Consider the following 14,080-nt stretch of genomic DNA (forward strand, 5'->3'; position numbering starts at 1 on the left):
CAGATCCCATGGCGACGAGCCAGACCACAGTTCTTAAGTCCAAGTCACTCAGATATGCAAATGAGGGACAAGCTTGACTAAACCAACCAACATTTTCCAAAGCTAGAGTGACAACTTCCCAAAAGCATTCGCACACTGTGGCAATGGTGAGCTAAGTTAACAAAACACACCGTTGACCCCCACCACCTCAAGAATGTCATGGCTTCAACCTCGACCAAACAATCTTCTAATTCACTATAGATATACACTCACCTAAAGGATTATTAGGAACACCATACTAATACTGTGTTTGACCCCCTTTCGCCTTCAGAACTGCCTTAATTCTACGTGGCATTGATTCAACAAGGTGCTGAAAGCATTCTTTAGAAATGTTGGCCCATATTGATAGGATATTATCTTGCAGTTGATGGAGATTTGTGGGATGCAAATCCAGGGCACGAAGCTCCCGTTCCACCACATCCCAAAGATGCTCTATTGGGTTGAGATCTGGTGACAGTGGGGGCCATTTCAGTACAGTGAACTCATTGTCATGTTCAAGAAACCAATTTGAAATGATTCGAGCTTTGTGACATGGTGCATTATCCTGCTGGAAGTAGCCATCAGAGGATGGGTACATGGTGGTCATAAAGGGAGGGACACGGTCAGAAACAATGCTAAGGTAGGCCGTGGCATTTAAACCATGCCCAATTGGCACTAAGGGGCCTAAAGTGTGCCAAGAAAACATCCCCCACACCATTACACCACCACCACCACCACACAGTATTAGTATGGTGTTCCTAATAATCCTTTAGGTGAGTGTATAGGTCCCTCTCCTTATGATAAAGCTTCTACCATTGGGCCAGTATTTCTGTGACCTCTGACCCCACACCTGGATGAAGAAGTGGGCCCCGTTCTGCAGGAAGGCGTCGTTGCGGATCGGTAGGGTGATTCTGACCAGGTTCTGGCCCTGATGAAAACGCACAGTGCTGGAGCGGCTCCCGTTGAGCACAGTCTCCCGGGCCAGCCTGGGGTCCACGGGCCCCGCGGGGATGTAGAGCGCGGTGAGGGCCAGGGCCACCTCCCCCAGGGTGCCCCCCTGCCGCAGGAAGCTGAGGGACAGGAGGCGTCCGTCCGGCCGACTCTGGATGGTCTGGTTCTCCTCAGGATGGAAGAGAAACAGGCCGTAGACGTCGTCGCTGTCCTGGAGGTAAAACACCATCTGGGGAGGCAGAGAGGCCGAGGAGAAAAGGAAAAAGCATTAGTATATCGTAAAATGGAGCCCTGGGATAATTTTAGAGATACATCCTCTTTAATTAAATTGGAAAAAAATAGCTTTCATGAGCTATTTTTTTAACCATGGTTTACTGTGGTTGTTTGTCCAGAACTCACAGCTGTCTGACAGGTTTCAAGTGTTCGGGGTGTGCTAAATCATTCACGTCAGCTTGACACAGAGAACTCCTTCAACTACAAGAGTTGTCTTCTGATGCTTTCAAGCAGTGCTGAGTCAAGTCCTTACACACATGGAAAGCAGACACGGCACGTTGGGAATTCCACCACTGTGTGTGTGTGTGTGTGTTCTAATACATTAAACATAAACAAGGGTTGGATCTGCCCACTCCTTTCACACGTAGCCAAGACGGGAAGCTGTGATAAAGATGGCAATAATAAAGACCTCACGGCCACACACACACACACACACACACCTGCAGGTGTTCTGGCTTTGTTTAGATTAATTTATCACCCACATCAGGGGAACACTCGCGTGTGAAGTGACAGTATCAGAAGGGTATACTGTGTAGGATTACACACACACCCACACACACACACACACACACACCCCACACACACGCACACAACCACATCCTCCACAGGGGAGGGCCCTGCTCTCCAGATGTGTGCCCCACAAGCATGCCCCCTTCCCAGGCCTCCCCAGCAGACCTGCTCCCTCCCTCCACCCCTCCCTTTATTTCTCTGACTACACCTCCATCAGGCGCTGCCAGACATGGCCCTGACGTCACCGCTTTCTGACTGACACAATGTCACTTTCTATCTGGCGTGACAAATAAACCAACATAGCAAATTCGGACATGCAAAACCTCCTGGCACCAGCGTTAACAACAAGATGATCTGACTGATGAAGCCTAGACAAGCCTGGCCTGAAGTGGTCCACCGGTCTAATCCGCTGCCCCCTGACATACTGCTGCGCCACTTTTAGCAAAAAGGTCTATCTTCCCGCGCTTTCTATAATAAACGCGGCTATTGTTTTGCCATGCAGCAGAAACACCGGAAAGCACAGATCTGAAGTATCACTGGCCTTTATATCGGGGCATCCCTATCTACAGTTACAGGGGAAAACATAACCTGTGAAATCTTAACCTTCCAGCTAAAGTGGCATAGCCAGGACGGACTCACCTCCGTAGGCTCATCCAGCTCAGCCCCTCCTGTCACCGTGTCTGGCAGCAGTCTGAGGAGGAAGGCCTCAGCCTCCTCCGGGACCTTGTCCGAGGTAATGTTTAATGGCAGAACCGCACTCATCTGACCCGCCGAGAACTGCAGCCTGCCCCTCTCCGGGCTCAGGTCGTCTGACACGGCGGCGCGGTCGCTGGAATTCCGACTGATGGTCCAGTTGACTGAGACATCGCCGTAGTTCCCGCCGTTCCGCACGATGGAGATACCGTCAAATCTTTTGGTGCGAGAAGAGGCGGGGTCATCAGTGGAGCGCACAGTGAAATTGCTATGGGTCAGTGACTCCTCATGTTTGGGTGACCCACCTGCCCGTCACATCCTCGTCGATGATGACTGGCTGAGCGTAAGGGCTGCTACTGATTGACAGGACCCCGTAGGGCTTGTCGTTGGGCTCGATGACGACCAGGACAGCGTTTGGCGAGACCACCACCGCGTCCCCCCTGATCGTCTCCTCCAGCAGCATCACCTGGAACGACTCTGCGATCTCTGGCTCCTTGTCGTCGATGATTCTGAAGAACAGCTGCGCCTCGTAGACCCGCGGGGGAAACGTCACCATTCGCACCGCCTGCACGTCCGCAAAGTCCCGCGTCAGATTGGCGCTGCCCGGACCGTTGCCGCTGACGACCACGTAGTCCACGGACACCTCCGTGTCGTCGGAGCCCACCGGGCGGCCGGCGTCGTCCAGGCGACCTCGGGTAACCGTCAGGGAGATGAGCCCGGCGTTCTCGGCCACTGTCAACAAGGACTGGGAGAAGCGCAGCGGGCTGTCGTTGCGCCGGATCTTCAGCTCCACGCTGCTGCAGTTGGGGTTGAGGACAGCCCCCCCCGCCACTCCTGTCAGCCTGACGGAGAACACCTCATCATCCTCTGGGATCTGAGGGAGGTGACGGGAGCAATGGCGTTACCGCAGAAAACCTGGGTGCGGCTTAAAGAGAGTGGTTTAGCGACATTCACTCCGGTTTTAACTTTCCAACAAGAAGGTTTCAGGTGTTGGATGTGAAGCTGCCTGGAAAAAAATGTGTGATAGCGTGTCACACGGGTAGCGGACAGAGCACCTGGTCATCCTGGATGAGGATGCTGAAGTTCACCACAGCTTGTCCAGGGTGGATGGTGATGTTGCCTTGGTCTGGGCTGAGGTCTTCTAGGGCCGGGTTAGGGCCTCCAGAGATCTGCCGGGGCAGAAAACACGTGATACGGCTCGAATGCTGTCATCAGAATGATCGTTCTTGAATGTATCTGACTGAACCTGACCTGAACACAGGGAGGTCAAACAGGGATCAGCCACAGTGACCTCACCTCAAAGTTGACTGTCACTGTCCCATATGTCCCCTTCTCTCTGACCAGGCTAAGAGGCACATACTGGTTCCTCCCTTTAAGCTCATCCACAACAATCTGGGTAGTCTGGAGGAGGGGGACAGAGAGAGAAAGAGACAGACAGAGAGAGAGACAGACAGAAACAAAGAGAGAGACAGAAAGTGTGAGAGATGTGGGATGCTAATTAGTTGAGTCCAGAGGAGTCCCTGTATTCAGGGAGAGGCTGCTTTGGTGTAATGTCTTTTTATGTTTCACACAAACATTGTCTTCAGTGATTATGACCCTGAGTAGTTTCCACAAGGCCATGACTTCCGTTGATCGTACAACTAGCACGTTGACTCAAACTTGAGAAACTACACAAAACAGAAGAAACACGCAGAGGGCGTGATTTTAGAGGAGCCAATTATTGGTATTGAATAGGACGCTTAAGGGGATCAGGAGCCTAAAAATAATGAAAGTAATTTTTTTGGTAATTTAGCAGACACTCTTCATCAAAGCGACTCACAGTTAGTGATTGCATGTTAGTACTTAAAGCCCTTTACACGGTTACCATAGTTACCCCCAAAACTCCCACTGACAAGGATCAAACTGCTGCTGTTGTGGTCGTGCAGCCCCTGGCAACCCGGAACTCTCCGGCACAACCATCTGCATAGACCCCCTCTGAGGCATTTTACCACACCCCGTCTCGGCCCACCGCGCCTCTGTCCCGCCAGCCCGCAACACCCAACCCCGCCCTTGTCCCACCCCGCCCCTGCCCGCCCAACAAAGTCCTGCCCCCAACTCTGCCAGAAGCCTTACTTCTTTATGCCGACTGTGACAAAGCCTTCCCTTAACCAATTTGAGGGGCAAGGTAGCGAAACCTTTTTTTAACATATTTTCACCATATAATAATGATATAGTTATATAATAATATAACGCCATGATAATTATAGTTATAATAAATACAGTTATTATAACCAATGTGGGAGAGTGAAACTAACTTAAAATAAGAACAGAACATACCACGTCGGAAACAGACAGACAGAAAGATGTTTCTTACGGAGTTGAAGGAGATGATTCCAAAGGCGTTGTCATTGGAAAGGATGGTGATATAGGCTTTGTTGGGCGTCCCCAGTTTCACGCCATTGGAGGAGCCCTGAAAGGAGAGTAATGAATGATGCATAGGTCTGCTACGTTACCTGGGGTACAAAGACGTCATAAACACACGCACACACAAAAGCACACACACACAACTACACAACCCGTTCCTCCCCAGGGCCCTTCATTACCTCCCCCGCTTCTACATGGAGGTCATGGGGAGTGGACAGTAAGTCAGGATGTAGTTCTCTCAGGCTGGTTGGGCCTCGCAGGTTAGCTCTCAGCAGTCCACCTCAGTTCCTTCTACTTGCACTAAGGCTGTCACAATCAACACCACTATTAAAGCCGCACTGAAGGTAACTTATGACCAGCGTCACCATATTGTATTTGTATTGTACTACATGACAAACTAAACAAAGCAAATTACTTACAAATGTGTTTTTCTGTAGTTATAATACGTTTGGGAGCTGTTGCAGTCCAACTCGACTACATATCCCTCAAGGCAATGCTTTCTCTCTCTCTAGTCAGGCTGGCAATTTTAGCTGCAGAAAATCATATCTGAGCCAACGGTCAATATCTGAGTGAATGAGACGATCAAAATCTGAATCACAGGTACATTTTGACTGACTGATTCACATCAGTCAGTGTGTTGATGGTATTGTCTGTTGTAAAGTTGCATTGACGGCATTGTAGGTTGTAATGTTGTATTGATGGTATTGTATGTCATAATGTTGAATTGATGATATTTTATGTTGTAATGTCATATTGATTGTATTTTATGTTGTAATGTTGCATTGATTGTATTGTATGTTGTAAAGTTGTGTTGATTACTGCTGCCTTCTTGGCCAGGTTTCCCTCCAAAATGAGAAGCGTTGCAATTGGCTTATTCTCCTGGTACAACAAAGTTAATCACATTTTTGTCCGAATTGGCCCTCAAGCCAGTAGCTTGAGGCAAAATGTAGGTCTCATTTTGCACCACGCTTGTGTTTATGATGTTTGTTTATAATCCTACAATTTCACTTAGAGACAGGTACACATATTGTGAAGTTGTTATATTGTAGGCAAAGGTGCTTAATAAACATAGTTCTGCAATGAACAGGTCCCCTTGTGGAATTTGATAATTATTTGGATTATTCCCTCTATGTATGAAAGCCAAAATGATATGCACATTCACTCCTGTTCATCTCAATACCTTGCTAAACATTGTGGCCTTAAATGGTCAGGGTACTCTTTTCTTGAATTAGCACTCTGTTCAGTTTAAAACCTGCCTAATGGTTTACCGTCTGCACCTGTAAATAAATACCCTAAATACCTGAAACGTCCCCCCAAAACATCCCCCCGAAACGTCCCCCCAAAACGTCCCCCCCGAAACGTCCACCCGAAACGTCTCCCTGAAATGTCCCTCTTGAACGTCCCCTGAAACGTCCCCTGAAACGTCCCCTGAAATATCCACCTGAAATGTCCCCTGAAACGTCCCCCTTGAACGTCCCCTGAAATGTCCCCTTAATTGTCCCCCTGAAATGGCCCCTGAAACGTCCCCCTGAAACGTCCCCCTGATCCTGCCTGACTGCGGATGCTTGGCAGCCCTGCTGCAATACGCTCCAGTAAACGCTTCCCCACCTTCCCACCTCAAACAAGGCAGAACCACTGTAATCTGTTAGTGTGTGTAAGTTAGTTGGTTTGTTCGTGCCTGCGTGCGTGCGCATGCTTGAGTGCATGAAAGTGTGTGTGTGTGTGTATGTGTGTGTGTGTGTGTATGTGTGTGTGAGAGAGACTGAGTGAGAGAAAGAGCTTATCCCCTCTGCTTTCACCCCTCTATTCAGACTGGGCCTTTCCCAGCTGTAACAGAGCTTTCATTCAAGCGCTGAGCTCTTGTCGTGGCCGACGCGCAGACACAGAATCCACACGCTCTCACAATCCGGCATGCCAGGCCTTGCCAAGGGCCCGCTCCCTCTGGGACACGAACACAACCCACGAACCACCAACCACCCACAGATATCCCGGCCCAGTACCCCGGGCCGTCCGTGCCCAGCCATCGAGCCCTGCCCTGCGGCCCCAAACCCGACCCGGACAGCCAGTATTCTCAGCAGGAGTTGGCAGCATATTTCGTGGTCCCGCCAGGCAGGTTAGTAGCATTACAGAACGAGGGACAGATCCTGGACGTTGTGCTTAATTTTGTCTTTTTAAACTAATTTCCAGCTATCCCTTTGTTTCAGATTATCTGGATTCTACATTTCCACTAAAATATAAATGTGCTTTTATATCCTGTAATCTAGGAATGGGTATCCCTGCCAACATTATTTAAAAGCAGGAGGGGAATTATGAATGCTCCACTGTCTAATCAATCCCACCCGTCCCAAAACAACGGTCTAGTTTGTATCGTGCCTAACAGTCCTCTGCTTGACAAAAATTACTGATTCACCAAGCCACCATTCCCTGTGCTTCTCTGAAGGTCTTTAGCTCATCATGTGGCCAGACCAGTGCCTGACCAGTGCGGGCTGCTAGTCTTTGTCCCGCCTGCCTGCCTTTCACATAATCATTAGTCAGAGCGTTTGGACAGGCAGGCAGTGGGAGTCAGCCTCCCCTCATCATCAATCACACGACGACAGCATGCTAATGACATCATGCTAATGACATCACGCTAATGACAGCATGGTAAAGACACCATAGTGATCAGACTCAAGGTGAAAGACGTCTAGCATTGCTGTAGCAGCAACTGCAAAAAAAATAAAGAAACATTCCTCACGGTACATCTTTGTAGAGCGTTCTCCTTGCACCCCCAATTCTGTTTGGTCATGCCAAGTCAGGCATTAGATTATACACTTATGTCAGGGATTTAGCAAACATGCTGTCTAGCGTTTCCACTCCCAGCTAAAAGCCGTACGCTGGCTTCTCCCGCGTGTTGGACGGTGTGACACGGCTGTCTCGCCCCTAGCTGGGCTGGAGTCTACCACTGTGAGCTGACGCCTTGGCTGTCAGAACGGCCTTCTGTTCACAAAGGTGTCTTTTAGCGGGCCACTCTTGAGAAGCCCAGCAGCACAGAGGCCAGGCCCCAGAGAGGCCCTATAGAACCCCAGAATCAAAGGGCACTGAGGGCCTTTCAAGCCTCTCCACCGGGGTTGACAAGGCGGGGCCATGGGGGTCCCAGTCAGCAGTGGATGAACAACACTGAGGGTCTAGGAGCAGGACTGGAGTCTCACACTGAATTAGCGCGAAACGTACCACAATGTCGAGGGTTTTTAGTGACTTTTAGGGAGCCCCCCCTGATTTGTGCAAAACTGCACGAATTGACAGGTCGTATTAGTGCGTTTTTTTGTGCATTTTAGGGAGAACCAATATGGGCAAACAGAATGATTTGACAGGTTGTATTTTGGGTGTTTTCGTGGGTTTCGGGGAGAATGATAAGGCACATGTTTTGATGTGCATTATCATTATCGATTAAATGTTACTGGTATGTTTATCAAGGCCACTACGTGCAATAATAAGGCCATGTAGCTTTAACGACGGTTAGGTTTGGCTCTGGTCGGGGGTGGTGGATGCGTGTAAACACAACCGACTCAAACCCCAATGCTTTAACAACGGTTAGGTTTGGCTCTGGTCGGGGGTGGTGGATGCGTGTAAACACAACCGACTCAAACCCCAATGCTTTAACAACGGTTAGGTTTGGCTCTGGTCGGGGGTGGTGGATGCGTGTAAACACAACCGACTCAAACCCCAATGCTTTAACAACGGTTAGGTTTGGCTCTGGTCGGGGGTGGTGGATGCGTGTAAACACAACCGACTCAAACCCCAATGCTTGCGAGTTTGAATCGGAGAGAGGCGATTAACCTGACTCCTAAACTTAATCCTAATCTTAATTTTAACCTTAACCACCCAGGAGTAGTTATCCCACACACACACTAAACCAAACATAAACTCTCCTAACATTACCTGTAGCTGTAGGCTGAAGACAAAGGTCTCATCGGCTTCAGGCAGTTCATCGTCCCTGACGGCGATGTGGATGGTCTTATTGGCCTCGGAGGACTGTAGGTGGACTGCAGCTGAGTTGCCTATGAAGTCCTTTGTGTCATATCCCTCTAACTGAAAGCCCAGAGAACAGTGAATCTTATCAGTAATTGGGCATCAAAACACAAATAGAAAACTCAAAAACTCTGCTGGTAGACAAAGAAAGATTGCCGGTGTCCAACAAAACTGCTGAAACAAAAGATGACAATTTGTGTTTCATTCACTAGTTTCAAAATCCCCAGAGGAAAATGGAGCTACAACCAGGCCACCCGTGTTCCAGACACCATGGGCAGGGAGTTGACACACGTTCTGATGTGGGTGACAATTACTGCTAACGTCAGCCTTTCATGTCATCTACTGCTTCCCACAGTAAAAAGGTCACTGATCTTTTTTTCCCTAAGGAAACCGACACATGACAACTCAGGAAAAGATCAGGCTCTGCGAAAACCAGGGTTAAGGCTCCACTGTTCTGCCCTGCTGCAGTCTGCGGCTAATCGTGGCCAATCAGTGTTGCTTTAAAGACTAGCTAGCCACAACTGTCAACTACAACACTTAACAAGGGCCAAGTCAGAGGAGATTACGTGAGTACACAGAGGTATCAGAGGACACTTGGTTGGTCACTCCTACCAGAATCAATGCGGTCACGTTGACCGGGTCTCCGGTCCTCTCCACCACCAGGCGAACTATGGTGTCGTTCCTCTCGGGGACCACAAAGTCTGTCTGTCCCAGGAACCTCAGCTCAGCCAACTCAGGCCTGGTACTTGGGATGGTCAGAGCCAGAATCAACCCAGCTAGTGTGAGGACAGTGGGCATTCCTGTCAAAAAGCAGACAGTGGACAGACAGTGGTTAGGTACAGGGAAACAGAAAACATTGGAAATACTGTTAGAATTGGGTTCACGCGTTACCAGTTCGGCTTAGGGTTACACGTTAACCCCTAACGGTCAGTCTAGACACAAGGTTTAGGTTAACATTAGGGTTAAGATTAAGGTTAGATTTAGGCCAGCAGTAAGGCTGGGTGAGTGCTAGTGTTAGATTTAGGCCTAGGAGATAGTGAACACTGATTTCTGGTCTCCACAAGCATAATGACAAATGCGTGTGTTTGTGTGTGCAGGGAATGGAGAATGACCGCAAACTGCGATGCAATGTGAACCGCTGTCTTTCAGGATGACCGCCACCCTCCCATTTGACTAGCGGTAGCCTGTTTACCATCACAGCCCTTGAATAATACGTGTGAGACAGCAGACGTCCAAGAGACCGTTTAGATTTGATGAGTCATTGTTTGATGGCCTGAACCCCAGGACCTCCACAGCGTTACTTCCTTCTAATAATCGAATCCCAGAGTGACGCAGCCCGTGGACAGTTGTCATGGTAAACAAAACAAACAACGGGACAAGTGGATGTGGTAACTTGCATGCAAAGTTGTGTTTTCTGATGCACACGAGGACTGTATTCTTTTAATATTATATAATTTTGAAAAATACACCAGCGCTGAATGAAGTCATTTTGGGTTTTTTGCTTTTGGAGGGAGATGTTTCTTAGGAAACTTGGACACTGAAATCATCCCATTTTTCATATGTTCCATCCATGTTAGATCACTCAAGGTTATTTTCAGCATCACCGGGTATTTCAAAGAGCAATTCTAAATCAATAAAGGTGTCGGAATGGAAGTTCTTACAGGAAGGTGCCAGGTGCAATTTAAAGTTGTGTGTGTGTGTGTATGTGGCTGCATGCCTGCGGTGGGCAGGGTGCTGTGAAAGCTATCAAAAGTGGATTAACAGCGGGGCAGGGCAGAGGAGGCAGAGAAAGCCTGAACAAAGAGCGGACAGGGGGAGTAAAGCCTGTTATTCAGCCTGTTATCTCCCCTGGGGATGGGAACTTCCTGCCCCTCTTTAATACAGATCACATCCCACTCATAGAAGGCATCTGTCTCTTTATCACTCTCCCGCCATCGCTTCGTATTCCCGATTCATCACTTCGTATTCCCGAACTATCACTTCGTATTCCCAAACTATCACTTCGTATTCCCGAACTATCACTTTGTATTCCCGAACTATCACTTCGTATTCCCGAACTATCACTTAGTATTCCCGAACTATCACTTCGTATTCCCGAACTATCACTTCGTATTCCCGATTTATCACTTCGTATTCCCGATTTATCACTTCATCGCTTAACATATTCTCATCTCCTCCAACACACAGATTATCTTACACTTCTGACACACAGTCTCGCTCTCTCTCACTCTTTCTCTCTCTCTCTCTCTCTTTGTCTTTCTTTGACCTCATTTTGACCTCATCTCTGTCTGTCTCTCTTTTCATATTTTCCCAGCATATTTTCTCTCAACACTCTATGAACAGCACTTTCCCTCACACTGAAAGGGATGGCAAACAAACGTAAACTTCATGTCATTTGCATGAGACAGATTTATCTTAGTCACTCTGTAAAACCACAGAAGGGGCAGTTCCTGGTCATGTCCACCGACACCCCCCCCCTCCCCAAAATATCCCTGTCCCTTCACAGGGTGATCCTGGGCAGACGCTGGGTGTATTGCCTCAGCCTGTTCATGTGCCAGTCTGTTTCAGCGTTGCCAACTCTGCGGCTCCCGTGCCACGCAGGGCCTGTCTGTCACAGCCCGGGGCAGAACAGGGAGCCCGGCTGAGCCTCCGGACATTGATAAGGCGCTGAGCAGCCAGACTCCACACGCGCTGCTGCCAGTAGCACCACGGGACACGCCCATTCTCCTGGGATCTTCAGAGACGCCGGACAGCGAGGTGATAGGCCAAGACAGTGGAACACAGACACACAGGACCCCATCTGTCCATCACCGATCCACTCAGCACAGAGAGAGGGAGACGGAGGCTAGAGGCCAGGACACTGGAGACCTGGCTGTCCTAATGCCAGCAAAACCCTGTAAAAGACTTGTGAAAAAAATTACAATGGAGATTCAGCGTAGCCGGCAAAGTGGAAACCCATTGAATTGATAGGACTTCATGATAGCATACAAATGAATGTCCAACCAGTTTGCGTTCACTTTATTTACTGCAAATTCAGTAAAACTTGCTGGATTTTGTAGTGAGTTAAGAAATACTAAGGTTTACGTCTTTCTATTACATTTTCTCAACGCAGTGGGTTTAGAGTGTCACGCTTACCGAGAAGCGGACGCAAAATCAGGTTCGAAGGAGCTTTTAATGAGAACAAAAGGAAAACAAAAACCGAGTGCCATGCACTAGATACGAACGAACAATACATCGAAACGGAAGAACCCAACAATAATAAAAATGACCAACCAGGACAGGGAGTTATTGCCCCCTTGCGAAAGAGTCACCGGCGCTTGCCAGGAAAGTTCTTTAGTTTTGGGCATTGAGCTTCATTCAGGAAGACAATCAGGCCTCTCGTTTCTGAAGTTAAACTGTTCAAAGCCAGGGGGAGGGAAGAACACAGCTTAAAGAAACTCCTTAGCATTACCTCTACGATGGACGGCTAGCTACCGGGACGATGACAGTGGTGGCCAGTTGCGTTTTGACCCTGTAACCTGTCGTCGACTTGGCAACCGGTTAACAGGGCAGAGTTGGAACCGCAGTAATTGAGACAGAGGCTTTGGATCCTGGTCCGCCAAGGTGACAGCGTGTCGGGTTACCTGGCTGCCACAGAGCTCAGTCTGGGACAACCTCTAGAGTTTCTGCTGCTGGCCCAGAGCTCGGCCTGCTCCGTAGTCTCAACATCCATTATTCAGTCACCAGCCAAAACTTCACAGCCAGTTGACAGAGTTCCTGAGGTATGTGTCTGTGTCCGTGTCCTTGATCTGTCAAATTTCAACGTGAAGCTGCAAGACTTTGTTGGTGTGTCCTTGTGTGGTCACCACAGTCACTGGCTTTGGAGTGGTCATTGGCGACGCGAAATGTAAAGTTAACCCGAAATGTTGTTGGGAAAAATCGGTAAAAACTGCAAATTCCAGCAAATATTAACAAGCGTGTACAGGACTTCTTCCAATAGGAATCCAGGTAGCTTCAGAACCTCAGAACAAAGCTAACGCTTACAGTCTCTCGAGACTCTACAGGCTTAATGATGGGCTTTTCCGGCCCTTAGGCTTCCCCAATACTAAAAGAAAATCCTCCCACGGATGAGCCTGTGGTAATGTCTAGCCATATTTCTGGTCACACAGATCCAAAGGCTTTAAACATGAAGCACTTTAATTCATCATTAAGTATCTGCTGATCTGGAGTCAGGAGACATTGGCCACATTGGGAGTGTCTATTCAGTAAATCTGACATGTGAGTATGACAGGACGGCGCCTCTCCACTGACTTGGGGTCAGGATTACCCTGTGAGCCAGACCCCACTGGGAGGGGCAGCCAGTGCACTCCTTTATGCCACACTGTCACTACATATGTGTTTGTTGACAGTGTGGTGTCCTCATGAGTGCTTTGGGCACTTTGTGTTTTTGAAAGTGTGTCAATCAGAGAAAGGATGCCAGTGCTGTATATTCTTGGCAGAAGCCTGTATTAAACAGAATTGAAGTGTAGAGGAAAGGGATATGTTGACAACTGAGGTGTCACTGAGTCTCAATCAATCTAGCCAGGCACCGAAGACCTCCCTCCACTGGCTCCACTGGCACCAATCTAGCCTGGCCCCCGAAGACCTTCCTCCACTGGCTCCACTGGCACCAATTTAGCCTGGCCCCCGAAGACCTGGCTCCACTGGCACCAATTTAGCCTGGCCCAGAAAACCTTCCTCCACTGGCTCCACTGGCACCAATCTAGCCTGGCCCCCGAAGACCTGGCTCCACTGGCACCAATCTAGCCTGGCCCCCGAAGACCTTCCTCCACTGGCTCCACTGGCACCAATCTAGCCTGGCCCCCGAAGACCTTCCTCCACTGGCTCCACTGGCACCAATCTAGCCTGGCCCCCGAAGACCTTCCTCCACTGGCTCCACTGGCACCAATCTAGCCTGGCCCCCGAAGACCTTCCTCCACTGGCTCCACTGGCACCAATTTAACCTGGCCCCCGAAGACCTTCCTCCACTGGCACCAGCCGAACGTTCAGTCAGGCTACAACTAGTAATGAAAACACCAATTCTGTGGCAGCAGAAGTTTTTTTGCAGTTTTCCTGGAAAAGACTGTTTCATTTTCTCTTCATTTCTGTGGCTTGGTGTCTTTGCCCAAACCAGAATGTATTTTCTGTGTTAGTTGGTTTGTTTTCTATTTGAGAATACTCCACACTAGTGATGCCACCCCCGTGT

General features: G+C 48.9%; 1 protein-coding gene across 2 annotated transcripts in view; it reads right to left on the reverse strand.

The window, feature by feature from the left end:
- Positions 1-14,080, reverse strand: part of adgrv1 (adhesion G protein-coupled receptor V1) — a 138,032-nt gene that overhangs the window by 114,368 nt on the left and 9,584 nt on the right. For both annotated transcript variants that reach the window (XM_020052796.3, XM_034296435.1), the window contains exons 2-9: positions 9,469-9,656; positions 8,767-8,916; positions 4,799-4,894; positions 3,742-3,846; positions 3,501-3,614; positions 2,751-3,319; positions 2,392-2,662; positions 869-1,198 (exon numbers count right to left, since the gene is read on the reverse strand). In XM_020052796.3, coding sequence (XP_019908355.3) covers positions 869-1,198; positions 2,392-2,662; positions 2,751-3,319; positions 3,501-3,614; positions 3,742-3,846; positions 4,799-4,894; positions 8,767-8,916; positions 9,469-9,654 — 1,821 coding nt within the window. In that variant the 5' untranslated portion in view covers positions 9,655-9,656. The remainder of the gene's footprint in view (positions 1-868; positions 1,199-2,391; positions 2,663-2,750; positions 3,320-3,500; positions 3,615-3,741; positions 3,847-4,798; positions 4,895-8,766; positions 8,917-9,468; positions 9,657-14,080) is intronic.

Source organism: Esox lucius, chromosome 13 (assembly GCF_011004845.1).
Source record: "Esox lucius isolate fEsoLuc1 chromosome 13, fEsoLuc1.pri, whole genome shotgun sequence".
Taxonomy (NCBI): domain Eukaryota; kingdom Metazoa; phylum Chordata; class Actinopteri; order Esociformes; family Esocidae; genus Esox; species Esox lucius.